Here is a 12,192-nt window from a genome sequence, read left to right on the forward strand (position 1 = left end):
TTTATCGCCGGGCGCGCACAACGCGGCCCGTTGTGGAGTTCCGCCTCTTTACTTGCGAGCCAGAACACGTCAGGGCTAACGACACAAGAAATCGCTAACTCTTACCTTCTAATTACCACTGAAACTTTAGGCGTGGTATAAACTGATATTTAACGTGGGTCGTAGACCGTATGAGATTTTGTGGTAAGACAGCTACAGGTTTCTGAAGAAAACTAACATCTACCCATTTTCCACCATTTTATTTTTATCTACAGATTTTTGCTATGTTCATCATCATCAACCCATATCTGGCTCTCTACCACCCTGCTGAGTTGGTTCTCTCGGAATGAGAAGAGTTTAAGCCATAGTCTACCACGCTATCCTATAATGGATTGGCAGACTTTATAGATAGGAACCTTCGAGAGTTGAGAACTACGTTAGAGAACTCACAGGCACTCTCAATATGCAGATTTATTCACGATGATTTCCTTTAGGTACGGTCAAAGCAAGTGATATTTTAATTGCTTAAAACTGCGTGTTGCATTGCCAGCTTTGCACGAATATGTTGGTCCGCCCCTTGAACAGGGAGAAGCTAGTTCCAAGTTTGCATATGCGTATCAGAAATGAGTTGGAATAAATATAATAATGTGGAAGGATACCATTCATTAAGGTGGTATGTGGTGGTACTACCTCCCTTACCTACTATTTCAGTGTCACGCATTCATTAACCTGATTTTAGCTAAGCACACTTGTCTAAATAATAATAATAATAATAAATACTTACCTAATGAATTGCAGCCCTACACCGGGGTCTGCAAATTAGTATAGAAGATTGAGTACAAGAAGTGTCGGATTGCAGCGTCCGACGGACGAGGGCCTTGCGCAGCCTCCCGCCGACAGCTAGCGTTTATTTATGCCCTTCCTTACTTTCTGCATTGTATCTTACTACTTAGGGCTGCAACGATTTGTGGCCGATTAGTTTCAATCGCCAGCGAGATCATAATGTATCTTTGGACAGGCGATAGACAGCAAATGATATAGTGGGTAGTCGTTGTCCCACAAAGATGGATATAAAATTATTCAATGGGAAAAGGTACAGGTACGGATGCTTTTTATGCAATTCGTAAGAAACTTGCATGCCTTAGAGATCTCCATAATGTTTTCAAAGGTTTCTAAAGACTATGGCTAAACCCTTCTCATTCTAAGAGGAGAACCGTAGCTACTCAGTTGTGAGCCGGCGACGGGTTGATGATGCTGTTGATGACTCCAACTTTTCCCTACCCAAATATTTCGTCCTCAGATAAGACCACGGGCATAGGTACTTATAATAAGTATGTAGGTCCTGGCATAATGCCGTTCCCGCCGCCTGCCTGCAATTACCACACTCATCTCCGGACTTCCATCGACAGGGCACGGTGAATTAGCAAAAAATAATCATCAAAGTGCACCGCGGCTCAAGCTTACTCGCCCCGCGCGTATACATGATACTTGAGAACATTACTGCAGAAATTTCCATGAAATTATATTTGCAACAGTGTACCTATTAAAGATCGTAATACGAACGTTATTAAGGAAATTATCCATAGCATTATTCACAAATAACAGTTGTTAGGGAGGCTCGATGAATTATTTTGACGACCTGTCTTCTGTTCAATGCTACAAAAACTCGCCCTGTTAGGTCCCGGGTTCGAATGAGAATGATGAGGTCGGGTGATTGGCGATGAGCTTTATTAATTGTCGAATCGGCCGTCATGATATTCTTTCATGAAGACTTTCGAAACCTCATGTAAAAGTAGGAGGCGCTCTACAAGCCAAGTGCTAAGCGATTCAGCATCCTGGGAAACCAATAACGTCCACTGCTGGACATAGACCGTCTCTTGTAAAGGCTTTCATTCCATACGCCTGTTTCCAACTGCTCCCTGTTGTCACAGGTAATCGCGAAATCGAGTTGTGTTAGGACAACGCCTTAGTTACTTCTAACTAAGGCGTTGTCCTAACACAACTCGATAAAAATTTGATTAGCATTAATTGAATGGCGATCTGTATTTTCAAGTCAAGTCAAATCATTTATTTAAAATAGGTAACATTTGATTTGATAATTTATATAATATAATCATAATTTGGATAATATAATCCATCTGACACTAAAATATTTATCCAATAGGTACTTACTAGCTGTGTCCCGCCACTTTCGTTTCGTAATTCACCGAAGAATAGGTAACTACCTATCTGTTTTACGGTTTGCCGTGGAAACAAAATATTTGCTCCTGTTAAAAAAAATTATTTACACTGTAAAAAGTAGGTTAAATATTCCTTGCAAAAATGGGATCCATCGAAATCTTAAATCAGAGAAACCGCTTAGGAGTTTAGCACGCACGACAGCTTGCCAGACAGATAGACAAATATAACTTAAGAAAAGGCAGTTATTTGGATATCACAGATTGAGAATTTTATTTATTTTTACAGATTTCTTAAATAAAATTATAACTATTTATTGGAATGTTACAGTTAAAAAAACCCTTTCTTAGACAAATTGCGTTTTAACTACCTAGAAAAAACTAGTTCTAACTGATAGCCTTTGTTTTAGAACTACGTTTAACTAGCAAAAACTAGAATCCAGTCGAATAGTACTAACAAAGACTAAGAACTAGTAAAACGTATTTAAACAAGGCGGGGAGGGCTCTGTTACAGATAACTATACTATACCTAAATCTGAGTTTTTAATTTTTTTACCCAAATAAAAAAAGAATTTACAAATTTCTTGGAAGTAGGTAGGTAGTTAAGTAGGTGCCTAATACCTATCCATCTAAATCTTTATTGTATAAACAAAATGCCTTTGAAACGCTGCACGCGTCTTCTTTCAATCCCGATCCCAATTGTACAAGATCGAAGGCAGTTGCTATCAAATAAATAACAACACAAAGGGGAAATGGTTAAAAATTGTACAGCTGCCGAAAAGGAAGACTTCAATCACAGCCGTGAAGCGAAGTATTTTCTTTGAAGTGAGTAACACAAAGCATTATGTTTATTGCTATAAGTGTATTACGCCATGCACCTCGGAATGTCAGCGTAGACGGTAGAAGAATAGTGTACAACAATACATACAGGACTAATGTTCTAGGCGTAAACGTAAACCATACGTAAATGCTTTTATGGTTTTTCTGTTAGGAAAAACAATAAATAGATCTGTCAACGTCGTCGTTCTGTCTAAAACATGAACCAACGGTGACCTAAAAACTTCAACTAAGTAGATACAAGATTTATCTAAGGTAGGTGAATTATTAATATTTATCAATTTTTGACAACTCTGTTCAAATGCACCACAGTCTCTCTCGGTTGTAATAGCAAAAAATATACAAGAAATAGCATGTAACTTAACATCATACCGCCGATTGTCACTATTACTACGAAACCTTTCCACCAACTATGTAGATTGTTGTCGATAGTCGCCCATAACGAGATGAATATAACGATCTCCACAGTGCACACTATGATCCAAAACGCATGCCACACGCGGACGTGGCGGAAACGAATCTTGAACTCCATGAGGCAGAACAAGTATATGAACGCGAGAAACACGTAAAACGCTCTCTTCACCGTACTAGCTTGCGGCACAATTAAAAACAGTAACATCACCTGATAGTGACCCATTAAAATAAAAATAGCTAAGAAAGGAAAGAAATTTATAAACGCAGCTATAGATATCAATCGCGCTACGAAAAAGGAATACCACCCTAAAAAGTTAACAAGTGCGCCTGTAGCGTCTTGCGGCAGAAGACCGCGCAAGTAGGACCGCGGAACTCTACGCGGAATGTCAGGCTCGTCTTGGATTACTTCCCAATGCTTTCTCCTCGGTGGAGCAGACAACCAGGTGGGTATCGATTCTGCATTTTCGACTAATTTCTCCGCCCACACGGCGAATGAGCCCGGTCGCGGCGCCGGGACTGCCGGCGGCGGCGGGACATCTACGGTTTCAATTGTGTATTGTGTATCACGCCTCCGCGGTGCTACTCGATCTATAATGGATATAGGACGAACGTATTCATCGTCGCTGTCATAGTTCTCGTTACGGGCTTCCGGAGGTAAGCCATCCAAACTCAGATCTGAATCCGAATCTATGTAATCATCGTAAAACGGTTCTTGGAATTCCGAACTACGCGGGGAAAATTGTATTAAATCACTATTTGTTTGTTCTCGGTTATCTAGTGATTTTTGCGAAGTGAATGACTGTCTTTTTATTATTGGCTCGTAACTAGCCCTGCTTTGATTATTGTTGTTAGTTTGTCCATCATTTTCTTCGTTGATATTTTTATCTTGATTTTCTACGTTATTTCCCCATGGATATTTCCGGCCACACAACTTTTCTCTTTCAAATCTTCGGTACATAGTAGCAGTACTTGCCATTCGAAGACAAGATGCAATGAGGCTTATCGCTTGCAAATTAACTGAAATAAAAACAAATCCCCATTAATTTAAAAATTCTAGTAGGTAGAGGTAGGTAATAGGTATGTACTTAACTTGACTTGATCAAGCCATAAGCCCAGGGTTATTATAGCCATATAATAATATAATTACAAAATCTTAATGTATCAGTTCCTACTTTAGTAGTCATGCGTTGTCTGTCTATCCTTAATAGTATCTAGCCACTTTTTAAACATCAGCTGTACTAAAACAAAGAACATGCGTTGTTTACATCATACATACGCTTATCAAAGTCCGGATTCGCATAACGTGCCAACATGTCTAGGATATTGATAACAGCGTGAGGCGCGCAATGTATGAAGGCCTGCAGGAACAAATAGAGCTCCATTGAGGAAGGCGTGCGGGCTCGGTTGATCGCCTCTCGCGTCCGTGCCTCGTCCTGTGCGTGAGAGGAACACACCGCCTCGACCCACCAGAATATCAAGTAGCAATATCTATAACATTAATTAATATTTTACTAAAACCCGTAAGTGGTTCAGATCCTGGTCATCACGCGCTTTACAGTGAAGAAAAACATCGTTAGGAAAAGGAGAAGTTGTCTCCATCATAAACCTTATGACGTGTAACTATCCATCTCCTTCAAGACGCCTTGAATAGAGATCGTTCACCAACAGTGGAACATTAATGCTGATTAATGGCCCACTGTTGGCCAATGGCCATTGCTGACGATAACTATAATTTATTTGAAAGTTTCAGACCGTAACAAAATTTGAATCAACCATAATAACCAGTACCACGATCGTAAGTAAATAAGTATACAAGAAAGTGTAATATGTAAATATAACAAAGTGTCACAACTCACTATCTATAATAGATTTAAGACCTAAGTATTAGGCAAAGGTAATTACTTATTTATTTTATAGGTCTCACCTTCCAATAGCAGCAATAGGGAAAAAGAGAGCACTGAAAATTTCCTGAACGATCCATAGAAAATCATTCTTTTGTATGTTGACGTTGTAAGCAGACAGGTCTGTCTGCAAGCCTGGCGGCGGCGAGGCGAGGGTGAACACCAGCGACAGCAATGCGGGCATTGCCATTAGTATCAAGCAGAATATTGCAAGCCTGGTGGAAATTTGCGATAATTAGGTAAGTTTTATTCTCACCATCTGAGATGTCCAGTAGGTAGGTACTCTTCCACAATCCACCTCCAGTCCTGCTAACCACCCTCTTTTAATTATCTTACTAGTTACTTAGGAGTTGGTGGATAGATACGTATTAAGTACTTAAATCTACATAAGCAGGTATTGAAATGTTCAGTCCTGTTCCTGTTCCTGTCATACCTACACCGAGATTAGCGAATCAATCAAGATTAGCGAATCAATCGAGATATTAGCGAATTACTCCTAGCACAAGCTTGACGCTTAGTTGGAGAGGAAAGGGGAATATTAGTCGATTAACATGGCTAATATACTTTTTTTTTAAACACCTAAGGATACTTACTTAGCAAATTAATTTGCTGAATTTCAATCAATATAATCTACTCATGTGCTGTAAGCCGCATTCTTAATTTAAACATCTCCATATTTTTTTATTAATTAAGCCTGACTCGCACTAGGCCGGTTTTTTAGTCAGTCTACGGTTGGGAGCTAGGGGGCCCCGGGCCTGTATACATATTACATTTACTCCAAGGGCCCCGGGCCTTCCTAGAACTATGCTCTACGATGATGCATTTGACATTTTTATTAGGTACAGTGCGACAAGGCTCTTTTATATTTTAGCAAATACCTAGTTATAAGTTAATAAATAAATTATTATAAAACTTACGCATTGTCTTTATTTTGAAATTGTTCATAAATAAGTGCCAAATCGTAGCAAACAACGACCAAGTAAATGATCAGACCGCCGCAAGATGGCATCACTCGGTGCAAAAGTAAAGCCTGCCAGGCTGGCAACTTCCATCCTAAGATCTCACCAGATACTTCTTTGTCCAAATCGCATACCACCATGTTTTGTTTCGTCAATAACAAACTCAACTGTTCACACTCATTATAAAGAGTTAACTAAGTACTTGTTACGTACTCCATAAGCCCTTTAGTATTTACGTCTTCATTTAACTTTTACATCACATAATTTAAGCCATATTATTCACAAATAACGTTTTTTTAACATTTTTCCCCATAGTAAAGGTATAAAACTACCTATTTGTAAGACAAAATAAAACGAGTCAAATTCTATTCAGAATAGCCCCACGCCTATTGATAAAAGCTGATTAGATAAAATTGTAGATGATAACTCTTGTCCTGTGGCATAATTTTAAGTAATTTAACCGACTTTCAAAAAGGAGGTGGTTCTCACTTCGTCCCGTTTTTTTTGTGTAGGTATTTATTTTATTTTATTCACATACAAAGTTAGCCCTCTACTGTACTGTACTGTACTGTAATCCCACGGTGATAAGTGACGATACAGTCTAAGATGGAAGGAAGGGGTATGGGCATGGCAGTTTTTAATAAACCCATGCCCCGTTGGTTACACGGCATTATATCGGAACGCTAAATCGCTTGGTGGCACGGCTTTGCCACTAGGGTAGTAACTAGCCACGGCCGAAGCCTTCTACCAGACAAGACCAGAAATTTTGAAATTATAAAATTCCAAATCCCAGGAATCGAACCAGGGACCTCCCTCTAGTAAGACCACAACGCTTACCACTGCGCCAGGGAGGTCGTCAAAAACACCGATTTTTCTAGGTTTCTGGACCATTTTTTCTTTATCAACAGCTAAAGTATCCGTAGTGGTCCCATAAAAATTTCTAGATCCACCTCCTAAATCCTGATGCTGCAGGATTACTGCAGTTATCAAGATTCAGAAAGTGTTCATACTTCATAGTGAATTAAAATTGTAGGTACCAAGCAACGACTTCATGCTTGAACTCCAAATCCCACCTCCTCAACCCTGATGATGCAGGGTACAGTACTCTTAAACTATAGTGATTCAGGAACTGTGCAGTGTTATTTTAGGTACCAAGCATAGACTACATCGAACTTCGGATCCCAACTCCTCAATCCTGATGCTGCAAGGTACTGAACTCCTAAGCCACGGCGATTCGGGAATTTCTGATGGTGAATTGATATTTTAGGTCGAGCAACGGCTTCATGATCATTGATCATACTCCAAGTCCGGACTCCGAACAGAAATAATATTGTAAATGCCGCGCATATACATTTTTTATTGAATTCCAAGTTCCAACTCTTCAATCCTGATGCTGTAAGGTACTGAACTTCTAAGCCGTGTGGATTTGGAAGGTTTTTGCTGGTGAATTGATATTTTAAGCACCAAGCAATAGCTTAAAATAAAATAAAAAATATTTAAATACCGTCTTCCAAAACCACTAACTAACTAGTTACTAGTTAGTCATAGTAGTTAGTGCTCAAAAACATTCCGAGGCACGAGTTGAGAACAACCTCCTTTTTTAAAGTCGGTTAAAAACACAGACTATTGACCTAGTATAGAGTTTGACATAAGATGTAGCTAGAATCAAGAGACGTGTCAAACGCGTATACCCGAAAGGGACAAAACAACAAAAGAAATAATACTCACGTAAAAAAGGTTATGTTTCATAATTTGCGTTCGCTACAACTTTTACACAGCAATGCAACATAAATGGCTTCTACACACCTTCAATACTAAATTTAAAACAGAAAACTAAATAAAAACTCGTAATATTCGCAATAAATGACTATCACAGAGGTTTGTTGGGCACAAACTACAACGTGCCCAACAAAAAAAAACTAAACTATGACAAAGACAAAAAACTGTGTTTTTCTCTTTATCACTCTTCAGAGCTTTTCTACACACCTAGCTTGCTCTAGCAAGGTATTTTAATGCCAAGTCTCCTTGATTCTTAGTCTGAGTCTGTGGTAATTTTCTTTCTCCTTTTCTTGCTTAGTGGCTTTTTGTAGTGCCAGAACCAGCACAATGCACTTCGCCAATGTCAAGTAGCTTGAGGGAGGCACATAGGAGATTGGCCGGTAAAAATGTGCCAATTTTCTGAGTATTTTCTGTACTAATAAAGGTAGATACAGGAACGTTTGCTTTCTCATTCACACTAAAAAGTGAGCACAGATAAAGTTACTAATGTGATAAACAGAGACGCAGCTAACCTATTTTTTGTCCCTTATCGTGTAACTGGTTTTTTTCAATAATACATACAAGAAGTTGCAAAACAAACTTTGAGAATTCGTGGCGTAATTGTATTTCTCATGAGTTATTTACTTGTTTTCACATAAAAAATGTTTAATACAAATATTGTTAATCGGTTAATACAAATATTGACTACTAAACAATGGTAATAATTGTCGTGTTATTCATCGTTACGTCGTGCTATCGCTATCTCATACGCGGTTACACAGTACTTAAATCTACCTATTATTCTATCTACGACCTAATAGAAGGCTTGTCATCACAGAGTAGGTACATTACCTACTCTAAGATTGGATATGATTTTTATCTTTGCTAGGCAGGCTAGGCTGGGCTAGGCTCAAAAGCAAAAACCCAGAGCTGTAAAACCAGTTAAAAAACAAAATATCTTTGTTGAAGGCTGAAGCCTGAACTAACCTAAAAATAATATATGATAATTATTTGTTATGTAAAAAATACGATGAAATTTATCAGCTTAAAATATATAATATAACTTTATTTGCATATTTGTATATCATAAAAATGTTTAAGAAAATATTTTTTCAAACTGCAATCAACATTCATGGAAGTAGAGTTTACAAACTTTCAAGAAAATGCAACAGCGTTTTAAGTAAACAGTATATACATTGTGGAATGTTATTAAATAACCCAAGAAATTCTTCAAAATCAAGTGACCATACTTCTCCAGCCATAGCCAGCAAGTACCAGGTTATAACGGAAACCAACTCTCCTGTTATTGAGAACACTGCAGATGAAAATGTTTACTTGCAGGATAAATATCCTGTTGTGAGTGATGAATTCGAAGGAATAAGCTTGAAAAGTAAGTAAATAAATTAGGAGTATAAGAAAGAGTTGCTAACTCATTAGTATATTATCCTTTTACTAATATTAGGTACTAGCTGCCCCAGCGAACTTCGTACCGCCTAACAGTCGATTCAAATTTTTTGAATTTTTCTCTCCGTAAGAACCATCCCCGTACTTCAAGGAATATTAAAAAAAAGAATTAGCGAAATTGGTTCAGCTGTTCTCGAGATTTGCGATCAGCAACACATTTAGCGATTCATTTTTATATATAGAAAGATAATGCCAAAGTTTGTCTTGGTATTAAGTACCTTGCATCCCGGAGATGGACATAGTCTACATTTTAGCCCAGAAATTCAAAGAGGGATTTTCAAAAGTCCATCTGTTAATTTTGTACAGAGCTAGTACCTATGCATCCTGGGAACTGATATAGGATATTGTTGATTTTTAAAACCATGCAGATAAAGTTGTTATCAGGTAGATATTATATTAAGTATTGAAAAAGAGAATCTGACTGACTGACAGCATACAGCTACAGCTAGGTCTAGAAAGTAACAATTTCCTTTGTAGGTTTATAACATACTAGCTGATGCTCATGACTTTGTCTACATGGATTTAGGTCTTTGAAAATCCTGTGGAAACTTTTTGATGTTCCTGGATAAAAGTAGCCTATATCACTCCAGATCTTTAACTATACCTATGCACAAAATCACGTTGATCGGTCGCTGCGACGTGATTGAAGGAAAAACCAACACACTTTTGTATTTATAATATGTGTAGTGACACCTGGAAGTCTTATGTTGTAGAACATAGCTAAACAAAGCCAGGGGGCCAAATAGTGCAGACTGCAGAATAAATGTAGAGTTTGACCAAAGTGTAACAATAATTCACACATTTCCCATGCTTTTCATTTTGTTTCAGGAGGAAAAAATAATGTATTTGAAATAGAAGAACTGGTTGACTTACTGCAGAGAGAAAATTCTAAAGACATATTTGTAGCAAGTGTGCCAAAAGACATAAACTATGTGGAGTACATGTGTATTGTTAGTGCTCGCAGTAAGAGACATATCTTGGCTCTTGCGGAGTTTGTAAGAAAAGTATATAAAAAAAAGTGTTACAAAAGTGACACTATACCTAGAATTGAAGGAAAAGATTCTGATGAATGGATGGCGCTGGATTTAGGTGAACTGACAATCTTTAAACTACTACATAATATGTATTTGTGAACACAGTGTAATGTTTTTGTATTAGTCTATTGAAAATGAAGTCAGTGTGTACGGGTTTGAATAAAATGTGGAAAATTACTTATTCAAGGTCCTGTCTGTTGGTTTATTTTATACATATTCCTAGAACAAATATGCTGAGTTTGCTACACTCATATGTGCAGAAAGGAAAATATTAGTTACAATATAATTAACTTCACGGGTGTGAAGCTACAGGGACTGTGGTTTTTGTGGCACTGAATGTAGCAGAAATCATGTGTAAGTTTAGTAAATAAATAGAAACATTAATACTTTTTACCAGTTGATCCACCCGGCTTCACTCCGCTGAAGATATAACTATGTATATAGCCTATGTTGCTTCTAGGTATAGTAGCTATCTAATGATGAAAGAATTATTAAAATCAATTCAATAGTTTCAAGAGTTATTAATTACAAACAAAAAAATCTTTACTCTTTACAATATTATCGTACTTAAAAATGGCAATGAATTATAAATATAATGTAATCAATATTTTACATTGTTTCAGGTAATATAGCTCTGCACGTATTCTCAGAGAAAACTCGCAAAGTATATGATTTGGAAACACTGTGGTCTGTGGGGTCAGAATTCGATGAGAAGACTAATAAGAGCAGTGATGTTATAGATATCTTAGAAAATTATAGCTCCTATCTTAAAGATCTTAAACCATTAGCATAAGTTATCAATAAAAAGTTATCAGTTACCTATAAAATTAATTAAATATCAAAATATTTTAATGACTTTAGTTATGATTTGTAAAGTGCAGCAATGAAATACTTGTTTTGCTGATCAATAAATCATAGACTTGTAGAGACTTAGTACAGTTAAAAGTAAAAAATTGAAATACAATAATTATGTTATAAATGACTGACATTATGCAAATCTTAGTTTATTTGTAGTCTGGAATCCTACCTTGCCGCAGTGAATATAATTTTTTTTAATCTAAGCAGATATTAAATAAGGGTTCAAAAGGTAAATAAAACATAAAAGTATGAATTCAAAGTCTCATATAAAATGTTTATTTTGCTTAATTAGGTATGTTAATGATACATAAAGTATGGACTGCATAACTTATTCACAAAATGTTAATTGCTTTTATAATAGTTCAACCTAATCAATTCCTATAATATTGTATAGTGAAGTATTATAATAAATATTGTTTCTTTCACATGAAAATCATTTTTCGAGCATAACATTATCATTTCCTATTTAATTATTGGATTATAAAATAATTTGGCATAATTTCATATATAACTATGTCAAAGCCTAAATGCATTATTTGTTAAAATTAAAAATATTATAGAAATGTTGACTAAATCATTCATACAACAATCACAAGATCTTATTTCAGTCAAATGCACTTGCACATTTTAATAGTTTCTAAGCTATCTCTAAGCAGCATAATTTTGGAAGCAACTATTTTATTAGTGCTTCTAATAGATTAAAATTACAATAAAATAAACTGGAAGCCAATACAGTATAAAGAAACATAATAATTTATGTATAAGAATTAAGTAGCAAAACAACAAAATAATATTTTGTTGTTTTGTTTTT

General features: G+C 36.5%; 2 protein-coding genes across 3 annotated transcripts; one reads left to right on the top strand and one right to left on the bottom strand.

Moving 5' to 3' along the window:
* Positions 1 to 411: 411 nt before the first annotated feature.
* On the bottom strand, positions 412 to 6,641 carry LOC117983203 (uncharacterized). 2 transcript variants are annotated; one of them, XR_011237573.1, is made up of 5 exons: positions 6,226 to 6,641; positions 5,332 to 5,523; positions 4,684 to 4,895; positions 2,152 to 4,424; positions 412 to 934 (listed from the first exon to the last, which is right to left on the bottom strand). XR_011237573.1 is itself a non-coding variant. In XM_034969689.2 (4 exons), exons 1-4 carry the CDS (start codon positions 6,405 to 6,407, stop codon positions 3,271 to 3,273), a joined length of 1,740 nt encoding a protein of 579 aa, XP_034825580.1. In that variant the 5' UTR covers positions 6,408 to 6,641; the 3' UTR covers positions 2,044 to 3,270. The 2 variants fall into 2 exon arrangements, 1 of the variants encoding a protein (XP_034825580.1); XM_034969689.2 differs by lacking the exon at positions 412 to 934 and having other exon boundaries at positions 2,044 to 4,424.
* Positions 6,642 to 8,946: 2,305 nt separating this feature from the next.
* On the top strand, positions 8,947 to 11,831 carry LOC117983241 (ribosomal silencing factor RsfS-like protein, 312). Its single transcript, XM_034969731.2, has 3 exons — positions 8,947 to 9,415; positions 10,318 to 10,578; positions 11,147 to 11,831. Exons 1-3 carry the CDS (start codon positions 9,118 to 9,120, stop codon positions 11,314 to 11,316), a joined length of 729 nt encoding a protein of 242 aa, XP_034825622.1. The 5' UTR covers positions 8,947 to 9,117; the 3' UTR covers positions 11,317 to 11,831.
* Positions 11,832 to 12,192: the final 361 nt, after the last annotated feature.

This window comes from Maniola hyperantus, chromosome 1 (genome assembly GCF_902806685.2).
Source record: "Maniola hyperantus chromosome 1, iAphHyp1.2, whole genome shotgun sequence".
NCBI classification, from domain to species: Eukaryota; Metazoa; Arthropoda; class Insecta; order Lepidoptera; family Nymphalidae; genus Maniola; species Maniola hyperantus.

What these genes read in the sequence shown, in the direction of transcription:
- LOC117983241 (XM_034969731.2), top strand. Translation starts at nt 9,118, where the DNA reads ATGTTTAAGAAAATATTTTTTCAAACTGCAATCAACATTCATGGAAGT. An exon ending in CGAAGGAATAAGCTTGAAAA is followed by an intron (nt 9,416 to 10,317) that starts GTAAGTAAATAA and finishes ATTTTGTTTCAG; the next exon opens with GAGGAAAAAATAATGTATTT. An exon ending in ATGGATGGCGCTGGATTTAG is followed by an intron (nt 10,579 to 11,146) that starts GTGAACTGACAA and finishes ACATTGTTTCAG; the next exon opens with GTAATATAGCTCTGCACGTA.
- LOC117983203 (XM_034969689.2), bottom strand. Translation starts at nt 6,407, where the DNA reads ATGGTGGTATGCGATTTGGACAAAGAAGTATCTGGTGAGATCTTAGGA. An exon ending in TTTCAAAATAAAGACAATGC is followed by an intron (nt 5,524 to 6,225) that starts GTAAGTTTTATA and finishes AATTTCCACCAG; the next exon opens with GCTTGCAATATTCTGCTTGA. An exon ending in CCTATTGCTGCTATTGGAAG is followed by an intron (nt 4,896 to 5,331) that starts GTGAGACCTATA and finishes TTAATGTTATAG; the next exon opens with ATATTGCTACTTGATATTCT.